The 12,558-nt window shown below is 41.5% G+C and overlaps 1 protein-coding gene across 1 annotated transcript in view; it reads right to left on the bottom strand.

Moving 5' to 3' along the window:
- Window positions 1-12,558, bottom strand: part of LOC118769048 (cyclin-dependent kinase 14-like) — a 72,882-nt gene that overhangs the window by 47,989 nt on the left and 12,335 nt on the right. Inside the window, exons 6-7 of the mRNA XM_036516055.1 lie at window positions 4,822-4,945; window positions 2,214-2,334 (exon numbers count right to left, since the gene is read on the bottom strand). Of these exons, the coding sequence (XP_036371948.1) occupies window positions 2,214-2,334; window positions 4,822-4,945 (245 nt within the window). The remainder of the gene's footprint in view (window positions 1-2,213; window positions 2,335-4,821; window positions 4,946-12,558) is intronic.

Below are 12,558 nucleotides of genomic sequence, written 5' to 3'. Positions count from 1 at the left end.
GGACGAAACAGGTAGAAAACTACTGCTACGAACTAGCAAAGACTGCAAAGCCAGCAGGGCATATAAAGGGACAGACCGATGAGGGGATGAGATGCAGGAGCGCAGGTAATCAGGCGGAGACAGGGCGGAGAGAAGGGCAGGGCAGAAACACAAGGGAAAAAAAAGGAAAAAAAAACAAAAGCGCAGGGCTAGGAGGCGGGAGCACTGACATCACATGCCTTATAGATTTATCAATTATGCAACGCAGCGATTTTCAGTTAATTGTGCTGCACGCATAAGATGATTTTTACGGAGGCAGCTGACGTTTCAGTCATTATGCTAAGGGACAGAGCAATATTTTGTGTTAGATTTTTATCAGATTACAGTAGCCTAATCACAATAATGTATTACAAAGTTAATGTTAACCAGTTAGGGGTACTAACAGTGTACTACAGTGTGTGCACTGTCATCATTACAACAACAAACATCTTCCATTACTACTCGGATAGTACACTTTTCAATTCATTCGAGAATACTTGGTTTAATAACGGGTCTGGTTCTCACCTTATTGATGAACGTGATTTGAGGTCCAAATTCCTCCCTCAATGTCAGCTGCCTCCGTAAAAATCTTCTTATACGTGCAGTACGATAAACTGAAAATCGCTGCATTGCATAATTGATGCTAACTGGCTGGGGAGCTAATGTTAGCTATCTAGCGATAGATTTGACAAACATAGCTAGTTAGCTAACAGGCTATCTGAACGATTTTTTGAAGACTAGCTACTTGAACAGGTTGGCTGCTTCATTTGTGACACTCTGACTAAGCCCCTGACAACAGCAATGCTTACAACACCACATAAAGTAGGCTATGGTTAGTTTTATTTCACTTGCTAGTAATCAAGCTAATGTGGGGATCCACAGAGTTATTTTTAGGTATAGATCTACAGAACTAACCAATCAAAGATCATTTTGGAGGTAGCCAGCTTGTTATATTTAAGGAAATCAGATAGCTAATCAAATGATGGTTTAAAGGACTTATGACTGGGAGTGTAACAAATAGATATCCAGCTAACTGTTGCTATAATGGATATAATTATTAAATGGGACAGTCGCATCATTATAAATCATCGTCATGTTCGAGTTCCGTGCAAGGGCACAGTTAGCAATCACACCACATCCAGCTGAACTGTGCCCGAGCCCACCTCTTCAAGCGGGCCCGGGCACGGTATGGAGTGATTACATTAGTCAAACGAACTGGACTTTGGGGGACAAACGTGCTCAGGCACAGTACGGATTGCCTAGTGTGAGTAGAAAAAGCCATCAATCCAGTTTTTTCAGGGGCTCTTTTAGACAGCTGCTTGTGGCGTGAATGAACAGTATGCTTGACAACAGGTCTCGTTAAATAATTATAAATATATCTGTTGATCAACCACATCCTCATATCTCAGCTTCTCCCCAATAAATCAACATGAATTTGAGCAGATTTAGCAGAATTTGGGAGTGAGCTTAACATCACTAACATTATTTGTGTTTACCTATATCTGTATGTGTAACAGCTATAATTAGGATTTGGTGGTATTCACAGTCTGTACTATCCTGCCAAAATACACCCAAATGTTCCAGAACACTAAGCATTCACTACCAGGTAGGTCATTAACAATGGTACAGCAAGACAGTCTCATGACTGTCTCACTCATTTCCATCTCTGTTTTAAGATTTAGAATATGACGCAAACCTCATTGATAGTGAACGACACTCTATAGTTTCTTATCACGTGCTCTTATCCAGAGTGACTTACATAGTTACACATTATCCATTTATACAGGGGAATATTTATTTTAGCTATTCAAGCTGAGAACCTCATTCAAATGTTAATCCATGGTCATTACAGTTAGTTTGCTGAGCTAAAGACCAAGGTCTCCAGTTTAGGGGGATAATATACAGAATATTCTGGCTCCAGTGACTGACTTCACGTTATGTGGCTGATGTTCACATGTTCTGTTATGCTTCAGAGCTCTGCTACACGTTAGATGGGGGGGCTTCATCTCTTCTTTCAGATTCCTTCAAGGAAATGTTCATTTCCTGCTGTACCTACATCCATTTAGTGTAATGTGACACTCCAGATGAGCCTACCCTATAGAGTAATGGCAGGTAGATTCTGACTGCTGATTCTGACTGCTACTTAGAGAAAGCTTTGAGTAGATGGATGCACTACATGGTTCCCTGGTCCTTACCACATGTCCAGGGAGGTGGAGTAATCTGTAGAGCCTAGCAGAACATCTGGAGGTCTGTACCACAGTGTCACCACTTCATTAGAGTATGTGTGGCTGGGGACAGACTTGGCGCGAGCAAGACCTGCAACACATCAGCACAGAGAAGACCTGCAGAATCTCAGTACTGTAGAGGCAGTGTGCAACAATTAGTGCCAGTACTGCAGGGGCAGCATGCACTTATCAGAGTGTCAGTGCTGTAACAGAAGATCCCATTTCCTTGCCACTAATTTTCAACTTTTCACAGAAATTTAATCTAAGATTAATCTACTCCAACAGATAACATTTTCAATCACAGTGTGATTTAAAGTATATAGTCAGTCTGTTGAACAAAGGCAAAATCAAAATGAGAAACAGTGTTTGATTTAAACTACGTGAGAATGTGTCTTCTTGCAAAAGGAATAAGGACATGGCCTCCATGGGCCAGGTCGGCTGCAACAGCAGTTGTAGGGATGTGATGCAATTAGCATAAAGGGGTGTAGCTGAGGAATGGCTTACAGACTCCATAGCCACCATGTTCTTGTACTCATTCCAGGGCTGGCATCATGTCTACCCCATAGATGCATTCCTCTCTCTCCTTACAGAGTGGACATGAACTGATATTTCCACAGTGCTGTATATACTGTACTTCCACAGAGGTGCACTTCAAAAGGCCCTGGACATAGCTCTGAACCATACTGTCCTTCACAAGTGTCTATAAAGTCAAACTGCCTGAGACCAGGATCAGACGCAAGGATCCCCATATCATATCATTCAGAATCCTAGAGTAATGGCAGGCCTCACTGGAGATGTATGTAAAATTTCAAGCTAATGCAACATCCATTATGCTCCCAATATCACATAGCATGATACTGAAGCCATATTTTTCATAAATTGGTTGTCATCAAATTAGGGTGACCAGATGCAAACAGACCAAATGTGGGACGAGTAGTAAGTTTGTGTGGGACAATGTGGGACATGTTACCAATGGTGAGAGGTAACCTAAAACTTTGATATAATGTCTATCTAACTGAATAAGAAACATTTCGGGACATTCTAAAACGCTTAATGTGGCTTAATGTTCCAAAACTGCAATCAATTATCACCAAATTTCTCTCAGACATCTCTTGTCAGAAACACTTCCTCCTGTCAAAAATTAAAACTGAAATCCTAGGAGCATGGTTATCTCACATTAAACGTTTTCCTCTCCATTGACGCCCATTATAAGGAAAAAGCTTAATGTGGCTTATTATTCCAAAAGGATCAATGATCACCAAATTTGTCTGACATCTCACATGTCATAAACACTATCTCCTATCAAAAAAGCAAAACTGAAATCCAATGAAAGGGGTAACTATCTTGTGTTAAGCGTTTGTTCTCCATTTACCCCCATTATAAGGAAAAAGCTTAACATAGCATTATGGACCAAATCAGGACTACACTTCTCTAACACGTTTCTGATTATGAACACATTCAAGAACCAATACAACGACCCCATGGGTTTAAAATAAACACTCACATTTTCATTGAAGTTTTCCCCATAGGAACCCAAATTTGGTGATCATTGTTTGCTATTTTGGAAAATTAAGCCACGTTAGGCTTTTTCCTTATAATGGGCATCAATGGAGAGGAAAATTCTTAATGTAAGATAACGTCCATACTCATAGGATTTCGGTTTTGATTTTTTGACAGGTAGAAGTGTTTATGACAAGAGTTGTCCGAGAGAAATTTGGTGATCATTGATCGCTGTTTTGGAACATTAAGCTACGTTAAGCCTTTTCATGTTAAGCATTTCAGAATGTCCGAACATTTGTATTCTGCCTTTTGGCTCGTAAACACCTATACTTTGTCCTCTAGTTGATTCCACAGCACACCAGTTAGGCAATAAAAGATACAGGCTACAGCTTTTGCTATATGAAAGATGTGATGAGCACAGTCTTGTTTGTCAACCCAAAGGCACACTAATTTTGCAACATAACATGTCACCGGCCCCACATCTGCACAGTTTGATTGACGGCTGTCACAGCCTCTTGATGACCGCCTTCACTGCTCTCTTCTCAGCCATTGGATGAAAGCCAGGCTTTTAGAAAAGCTTGGCTATTTTGCATTTGTATGAGCCAGGTTTCTGCTTTTGACGTAGCACTATTAAATAGAGTAGAAACTATGCCTCAATGACATAAGCGGCTCGTGTGCCGGGCGGGTCCATTGCATCCATGTGTTCTCATTTCTGACAATTAAAAACCAAATGACCAATGAAAATGTGGGAATTATCTCAATATGCCATACAGTATGCCGGACAAAGGGTCAAAATGCTGGGCAGTACAACGCAAAGCAGGACACCTGGTCATCCTACATCAAATAATGTCCAGATAGAGTTCCCATATAATCAAAATCTTTTTTCATAATGTCCTGTAGGGTGTTAATTAAAAAAGACAATGACTAAGTCTTAACCAAGAACCAAATACCACACAGAGCTTGTTGAATCCTCAGCTAAAAACAACTTCCCCCTTCCTGACATGCACAGAGCAGGATTCTGCTGACTCCCTCTTTTCTCAGACAGTCAGACCTCCACTTACACCTGGGAGAGCCATACCAAAGTCAGCAAGTTTCAACTCTCCAAAGTGGCTGATCAGCAGATTCTGGGGTTTGAGATCTCGGTGCAAGATGTGGCGTTGGTGGATGTAGGATAAGCCCCTCAGCAGCTGGAACAGGAAGAGCTGCAGAACACAGGGCAGAGGGAAGCTTAGTGTGGCACATGGGCCAATTATCAGGCTCCTCACAGTTTGATGTGTTTATGTAGTGCCTGTCAGAATCCTCATGACACATGAGGATATAAAAAAGCACAACTACATTGAGCTGTTAGACCTCTGGTTCTATGTAATTCTATCTGCTAGCCAGAAGCAGATGGGTTCCCCCTCTGAGCCGGGTTCTGCTCAAGGTTTCTTCCTGTAAATTAGGGAGTTTTTCCCTGCCACTGTTGCCTTAGGCTTGTTCTCAGGGGGTCTCAGGCCTGGGAACAATGTAAAGCTGCTTTGTGACAACTTGTGTTGTAAAAAGCGGTATACAAATAAAATTTAATTGAATTGAAGTTTTATCATACAGTGGCTGTTAATTAAAATATGCTAAATGGTGTTAAGGCAGAAGTGGAGACCCACCAAAACACAATCAGAGATCAAAGTCATTTCACATGTAGAATCAATAAGGGCAATAATTTAAAATTCCACTATAGCAACAGCTAAAATTACGTTAGGAAATAATCATTTATTCACGGTTAACAAACACACTCAAAGTCCTTGCTTTTGTTAAAGCATCAGATAAAGTCACATTCAGCTCCTGAAATTTGAACAATCATAGAAATCAAATAGAGATCAAAAAGAATTCAAACTAGCATCACTCTGAAAGGGTTTGAAAAGTACAAACAAATAAATAAAGTATACAAGTCTATAAATATACTTCATTGGAAAAGATCTGACGTTTAGGGCTCGATATGGGGTTCAAACAAAACAAAGTGATGTTCTGAACAGGAAAAACAGTTGAAACTGGTGATAAATATATGTGTTTCAGTGTCTGCCTCCTGATTCCACAGGTGCAGGTAGTCACAACTGGGAAGTTGGAGGAAGTGCTCCAAAGTCAAGGTTTTAATGCCTGTGTTTGAACACAGAACGGTGCTTGCTAGAGCACACACAAATTGAAGCTCAAGAGGGCTACTTAGATCATGTGGGAGAGAAAGCTGAGACAGATTAGAATGCGTGGTATCTGACATCTTGTTAAACAGCCAGCAAGCCCCTTGTCCCTTGCTTTACAACAATCTCTTCAGATCAGGTTTGGTTCAAAAGGAAGCAAAAGGCGAGGATTCAGAACTCTGAAAAAAGAGAACACCAATGTGTCACCAGAATATATCACCTATCATCCATAAAATATGGTTTTACTTCTACTGAAGAGGAATGTCCACCCACGGGCTGTGTGTGCATTAAGTCAAACCACTTTGAGTATGAAATAAGTATGAAATCATGAAATCGAACAAGCTTAGATGTCTTTGAAGGAAAAGCTGGTGGAGAAGAACATGAGCTAGCAGTAAGAATGAAACTCTACTAAAATGCACCACTGTGAAGCACCAGTGAAGACAGCTGAGTGGATTATTGGGGCCTCTCCCAATCATGAACAAACTCTTTAATAAACACAGCATTGCCACAGCCCCCCCCCCCCCCCCCCTGGACTGTTCACCCCCCTGCCGTCTGGCAGAAGGTACTGCAGCATCCGTATTGTCACTGCAACAGTTTTTTCCCTCCGGCAGTCAGGCTGCTGCCCCCCCTGCCTGAACAAGAACTGACCCACACCCCCTGGACTGAACACCCTAAAAATTCCAGTGCGTACAGCTACCTAACGAAATGTGTAATTGTTTACAATTGATACTTGCACACTTCTGCCTGCCACTTTGTCCATTTATTGTCTTGTTATTTTCTCTATTTATTGTCTTGTTGTGTTTATTGTACCTATTGTTTTGTTATTTATTGATTTTATGCCTTGCATCTTATGTTGTCAACAGAGGTCCCGGGGAAATGTTATTTCAGCCCAACTGTATACTTGTATATGGATGGGCTGACAATAAAGCTCTCTCAACTTGACTTAATAAGCTCTCTCTTGACTGTGTTAGTCTAGCTCGTGATGTTGAACAAATAATAAATACTCCAACTATTGATTAGCTTTAATTGTGATACCTTTACTGGAAGCATAATTCTATATGCAATATTAGGCATACACTGTGCTTATCCAAACAAACTACTGTATCTTTCTATGGCTATAGATCAAGTATATAAGTGGTTAAATGTTTAAAGGGTGGGGGGAGAGAGAGAGAGCCAGGGAGAAGGACAGGTGTGAATGTCACCATGATAGGCAGAAAATGTTGATCCTGATAAAAATGTGGAATGATATGAAAGTTTATACAACAATGAGTAAATCACATAAAAACTGGTGGAGAAGCTTTTATGTTGGTGATAGTGGGGGACTCAATCATTAGAGGGGTAGATAGCATAGTGTGTTCGAGCGACAAGGAGTCTCGCATGGTCTGTTGCCTGTCTGGTGCCCAGGTTGGAGACCTCCTGGAGAGCGCGGATAAGCTCCTGGCCAGAGCGGGGGAGGATCCAGTGGTCATGGTCCATGTTGGAGCCAATGACATAGGAAAGGGTAGGTTCGGGGTTCTGCAAGAAAAATTTATTGAGCTAGCGGAGAAGATTAGGAGCAGACCCTCCACGGTAGTCTTCTCTGGAATTCTACCAGTACCACGTGCAAGCAAAGGGAAGCGAGCCTTTATATGGAGGTTTAACACGTGGCTACAAACCTGGTGTAGGAAAGAGGGGTACAGGTTTATGGGGCACTGGGACTCCTTTTGGAACAGGGGTGACTTGTACAAGTGGGACGGGTTGCACCTGAACTGGAGGGGTACAGCTGCACTGGGCCAGCGTATGCTTAGGGTACTAGAGGGTTATTTAAACTAGGGTCTGGGGGGGAAGGGGTAGGGTCTGGGGGGGGCAGGGATACAGTGAGAAGGGTAGGGATAGACAGACTGCTGGAATAGAACACACCATGGCTAAATAATTTATTAGTAGTGAGGAGCATTGTAATAGAGGTGGTTCTGAGCAGCTGGGGGCGGGGGTGAAGGGCAAGAGAGGCACACGTGGTACCCTGAAATTCCTCTGTTTTCAATCTGGAAACTGTTATGAGTAAACAGTTACTTTGTGGAGAGTTTCACTAGTGAAGTGTTTTCGCATATGCCTTCAGGTGCAGTCAGTTCTCAGAGACTTATATAGGAAATTGATTTAAATGATGCAGAAGTACAAGATAAACTTCAAAAACTTAAAACAAATAAGGCAGCAGGCCCTGATGGAATATATCCAAGAGTTCTCAGAGAACTAGCAGAGGTGGTTTACAAGCCTCTGACAGTTGTTTTTAAGCAATCCCTTAAAACTGGAGAAATGCCAGATGACTGGAAACATGGTAGTGTAGTACCTATCTACAAGAAAGGAGACCGGACTGAACCAGGAAATTATAGGCCTGTCAGTTTAACTTGTATCGCATGCAAAATACTGGAATCCATCATTAGGGATAATTTGGAATTATTCCTGGAATGAAATGGTGTTTTAAATGATAGCCAACTTGGTTTTCGCAGAGGGAGGTTGTGTTTAAACCTCCTGGACTTCTTTGAGGAAGCTAGAGCATGTCTGGACTCAAACCAAGTTTATGATATTATCTATTTGGACTTTCAAAAGGCATTTGACAAAGTTCCGCATGAGAGGCTCATATTGAAAATGAAATCTGCAGGAATTACAGGAGCTATCACTGAGTGGGTTCGAAGTTGGTTGACTAATAGAAAGTAGACTGTAACTGTGGGAGGAATTGTATCAGAGCAGGGTCCTGTACAAAGTGGAGTCTCGCAGGGATCGGTGTTGGGACCTTTGCTATTTCTTATATACAAATGATCTTGATGCAGAGGTTAGAAGTAAAATAGTAAAATTCGCAGATGACACAAAACTAGGGGGTCTTGCCAACAGTATAGAATCAACCAAGGTAATACAGGAAGACCTAAACAGCATCCAAAAGTGGGCAGATACCTGGTAGATGACATTCAATTTAGATAAATGTAAAGTTTTGCATGTGGGAAATAAGAACCTTAGACAAGAGTACTTCATGGGTGAAAAAACTAGAATGTGCTCAATTTGAAAAAGACTTGGGAGTAATAGTTGACTCAAGCTTAACAGGATCTAGGCAGTGTGCTGTAGCAGTAAAAAAGGCCAACAGGATGCTGGGATATATAGTCAAAAGTATTGAGTATAAATCTAAAAAGGTTATATTGAAATTATACAATGCCTTAGTCAGACCTCACTTGGAATACTGTGTGCAGTTCTGGGCACCGCACTATAAAAAAGATATCAAAGTTCTTGAAAAGGTTCAAAGAAGGGCAACTAAATTAGTTCCTGGCATGAAATATAAAAGCTACAAGGAAAGACTCAAGTTACTTAACCTATTTAGACTAAGCGAGAGGAGGCTTAGGGGTGATTTAATTGAGGTATTTAAATTTATAAAAAGGAATCAAAAAGGTTAAATATAATAGATTCTTTAGGGTGAGTTCAGTCTGTGAAAGAAGAGGACATAAATGGAAACTAGTTAGTTCCGCACTGATATAAGGAAATATTATTTTACACAAAGAGTTATCAATACATGGAATAGGTTGCCAGGTCATGTAGTTGAGGCAGAGACCCTTGCTGTGTTCAAGTCTAGACTTGATGCAGTTTTGGCTACTCTTTAATTAAGAAATGGCGAGCTTAGTTGGGCCGAATGGCCTGTTCTTGTCATCATATGTTCTTATGTTCTTATGTAAAACATGTAGAAAATGACATTGACCAGTTACAAAGTTACAAAAACATTTTTACTATGTTGATGCGTTCTCATTCAGGTTAACGAGTCTTGTGCACATATATACATCCATGGGTGAAATTTATGATGGGGACAGAAGGGATATGTCCCTACCACTTTTCTGATTACCTAAAATTGTCCCCACCACTATTTTGATATTAATTGCATATACACTATATGGACAAAAGGTCCCCGTTTTGCAGCTATAACAGCTTCCACTCTTCTTGGAAGGCTTTCCACAAGATTCTGTAGAACATTTATGAGGTCAGGCACTGATGTTGGACAAGAAGGCCTGGCTTGCAATCTCCGTTCCAGTTCATCCCAAAGGTGCTCGATGGGATTGAGGTCAGGGCTCTGTGAGGGCCAGTCAAGTTCTTCCACACCCAACTCATCAAACCATGTCTTTATAGTCCTTGCTTTGTGCACTGGCACAGTCATGTTTGAATAGAAAAGGGCCTTCCCCAAACTGTTGCCACAAAGTTGGAAGCATAGCATTGTCCAAAATGTCTTGGTATGCTGAAGCATTAAGATTGCCTGTCAGGGCTCCCGCCCCCTAGCTGTTGTGTTTTTGTTTTTCCCTGTCCATGTGCCTTTGTTTTCCTTGTGTTCTAGCCCTGCCCCGCTCTCCGCCCTGTCTCCGCCCACCTGATTGTCTCCACCCGCCTGCCTGCACACCTGCTTCCCATCTCCTAATCAGCCCAGCCCTATGTCTACCCTGCTTGTCTCTGTGTTGTTTGCCAGATCGTTTCAGTGTTTCTGCCTGTCTCGTTTCCCGCCTGTTTACCCTGTTTGGATTTTGCTGGTTTTTGCCTCGCCTGTTCCTCGACTTCGTTTTTGCCTGCCCTTCTGTCCTGATTGCCTGATCTGCCTGCCTTCAAGGTTTGACCCTGCCTGTTTCTGTTTTTGATCCCTGTTTTGCCCTTGGACTGCTTACCTGGTATTTTGACCCTGCCTGTTTTTGGACTGCCTGCTTGTTTGAGGATTCTGCTATTAAACGCCTGTAATTGGAGCACTCGTGGTCCGCGTCTGAGTCCGTGCCTGAGTCCTGACATTGCCCTTCACTGGAGATAAGGGGCCTACACTGCAAAAAATCCAAATCTCACCAAGCATATTTGTCTCTTTTCAAGTCAAAATATCTCTTTACACTTAATATAAGACACAGTCACCAAACAAGCAAAATTTCCTTGAGCTACAAGGACTTGTTTTTAGACGGTGCATCTTGAATATCTGTGTATTTCCACTAGTTCCATTGGCAGATTTTTTCACTTATTACTAGCAAAAAACACCTTGTATTAATTATTTTATTTCTTATTTTTGAAGGGCTATTTTTTGCAGTGTAGCCCAAACCCTGAAAAACAGGTGTGGCCAAATACTTTTGTCCATATAGTGTACGTTTAAATCAAATATAATTTCCATCAGCTCTACAAAGGGTTAACTCCATGTTCCCACTGGATGAGAAACAGAGTTTCTATTGGTGTTTGTTCGCTTTGTTCCCGCCTCCTTTACATGCAGCGATGTGATTGCTGGAGTGCATTCTGGATGAAAACAGCGCAGTGCGCTCTGTGCTTACCCTACAGTCACACAGACGACACAGGAGGGAGACAAAGCGACCGGTTGCCATTCATTTTCAATGAGAGCTGGCAATTTACAGCGACAAGAGACAAACGGCCATTGCAAAGCCAACTAGGTGGGGCTAAAATAGACTAGAGGTCTGTTTTATGCAAATACTGAGCGATGCGACACAGCGACTACCAATGGGAGTGAAAGCAGCGTGACACACGTTGCTGAAACAAATGATGCAACATTTTGATTAGCTCTTTAACCTAGTAATCACAAACCAGGAACGGCCGGTGTTCTGTCAATCTGAGCTACTTGTCGATCTGTGCTACCTAGCGGTACTGCGCTTGCACAAGCGTTTTCACAGTTTAAATACCCACCGATTTGAGCTACCTGGCACGTGTAACACTGAAGGTGAGTAACATCTTTAAATTATTTTTCTTTTATTGTGTCTTTTGACCTGTAAGCATGTAAATATTTGCCTGTACATACTGGCTTTGCTGCAGAATGTTGAAATTCGATGATAATAGCGTGATGATCTTGAAATTAGATGATAGCGTTCAGCAAGTAAGCGACCAAGTTTAAACAACCCCGGATGATAAGGGCGTGCAGCGTGTAGGCCTACTACGTTCAAGTTAGTCCAGGGGATAGAACAGATATTGATAGCGTACCATCTGAGTGGGCAAATATATGTTAACGTTTCTGATAATTACCCACAGCTGTGTGAACTGATTTGTGATTGCATACACGCTAAGGAAAGGTAGGCTGTTGTGCCCGAAACATGTGCGGTGTCGAAGAAAAAAGAAATAACACGTGAAGTACTTTCCTAGTCTTTCTTTCGAATTATCAACTGCTTTTATGATACAGCACCCAGTTGTTTTAAGATAGACGTGATCTTTTTATCTTATTTTTCATGCATCAAATGTAAATCTTAGTTTATGTGCAGATTATTATAGTGGGCCTGCGTATCCAAAAATAGTAGAAGCATGTGGCCTTCACCAAATTTATTTTTTGTTATAATGGGATATGTGTTTTACAGTTCTATTTGTGTGTTTTCCCCTGTTTGAATAGGTATGGAGAAAAAGTGGCAAGAGGTTTTTGATTACCTTGCTCTGGGAAAATACCCAGATGGGTATAGTAAGTCCCAGAAACTAAATTTGAAAAGATATGCTGAAAATTTACAGTAAAGGGTGAGTATCTAAGCAAAATTGCATTCAAATGTAGCCCTATCTTGGTAAGATGTCTCTTTTGTGATTATAGTTCCTTTATGAATGTTCACTACAGATGGAGAGCTCTTCTAGAAGAGCCATAAAATCCAGAGCAGATGCAAGAAAACTGTTTCACTGCTCTGCAATTGGGGGGC

Source organism: Megalops cyprinoides, chromosome 21 (genome assembly GCF_013368585.1).
Source record: "Megalops cyprinoides isolate fMegCyp1 chromosome 21, fMegCyp1.pri, whole genome shotgun sequence".
Taxonomy (NCBI): domain Eukaryota; kingdom Metazoa; phylum Chordata; class Actinopteri; order Elopiformes; family Megalopidae; genus Megalops; species Megalops cyprinoides.
The sequence above is the reverse complement of the archived record's forward strand: the minus strand, read 5'-3'. Positions and strand labels throughout refer to the sequence as shown.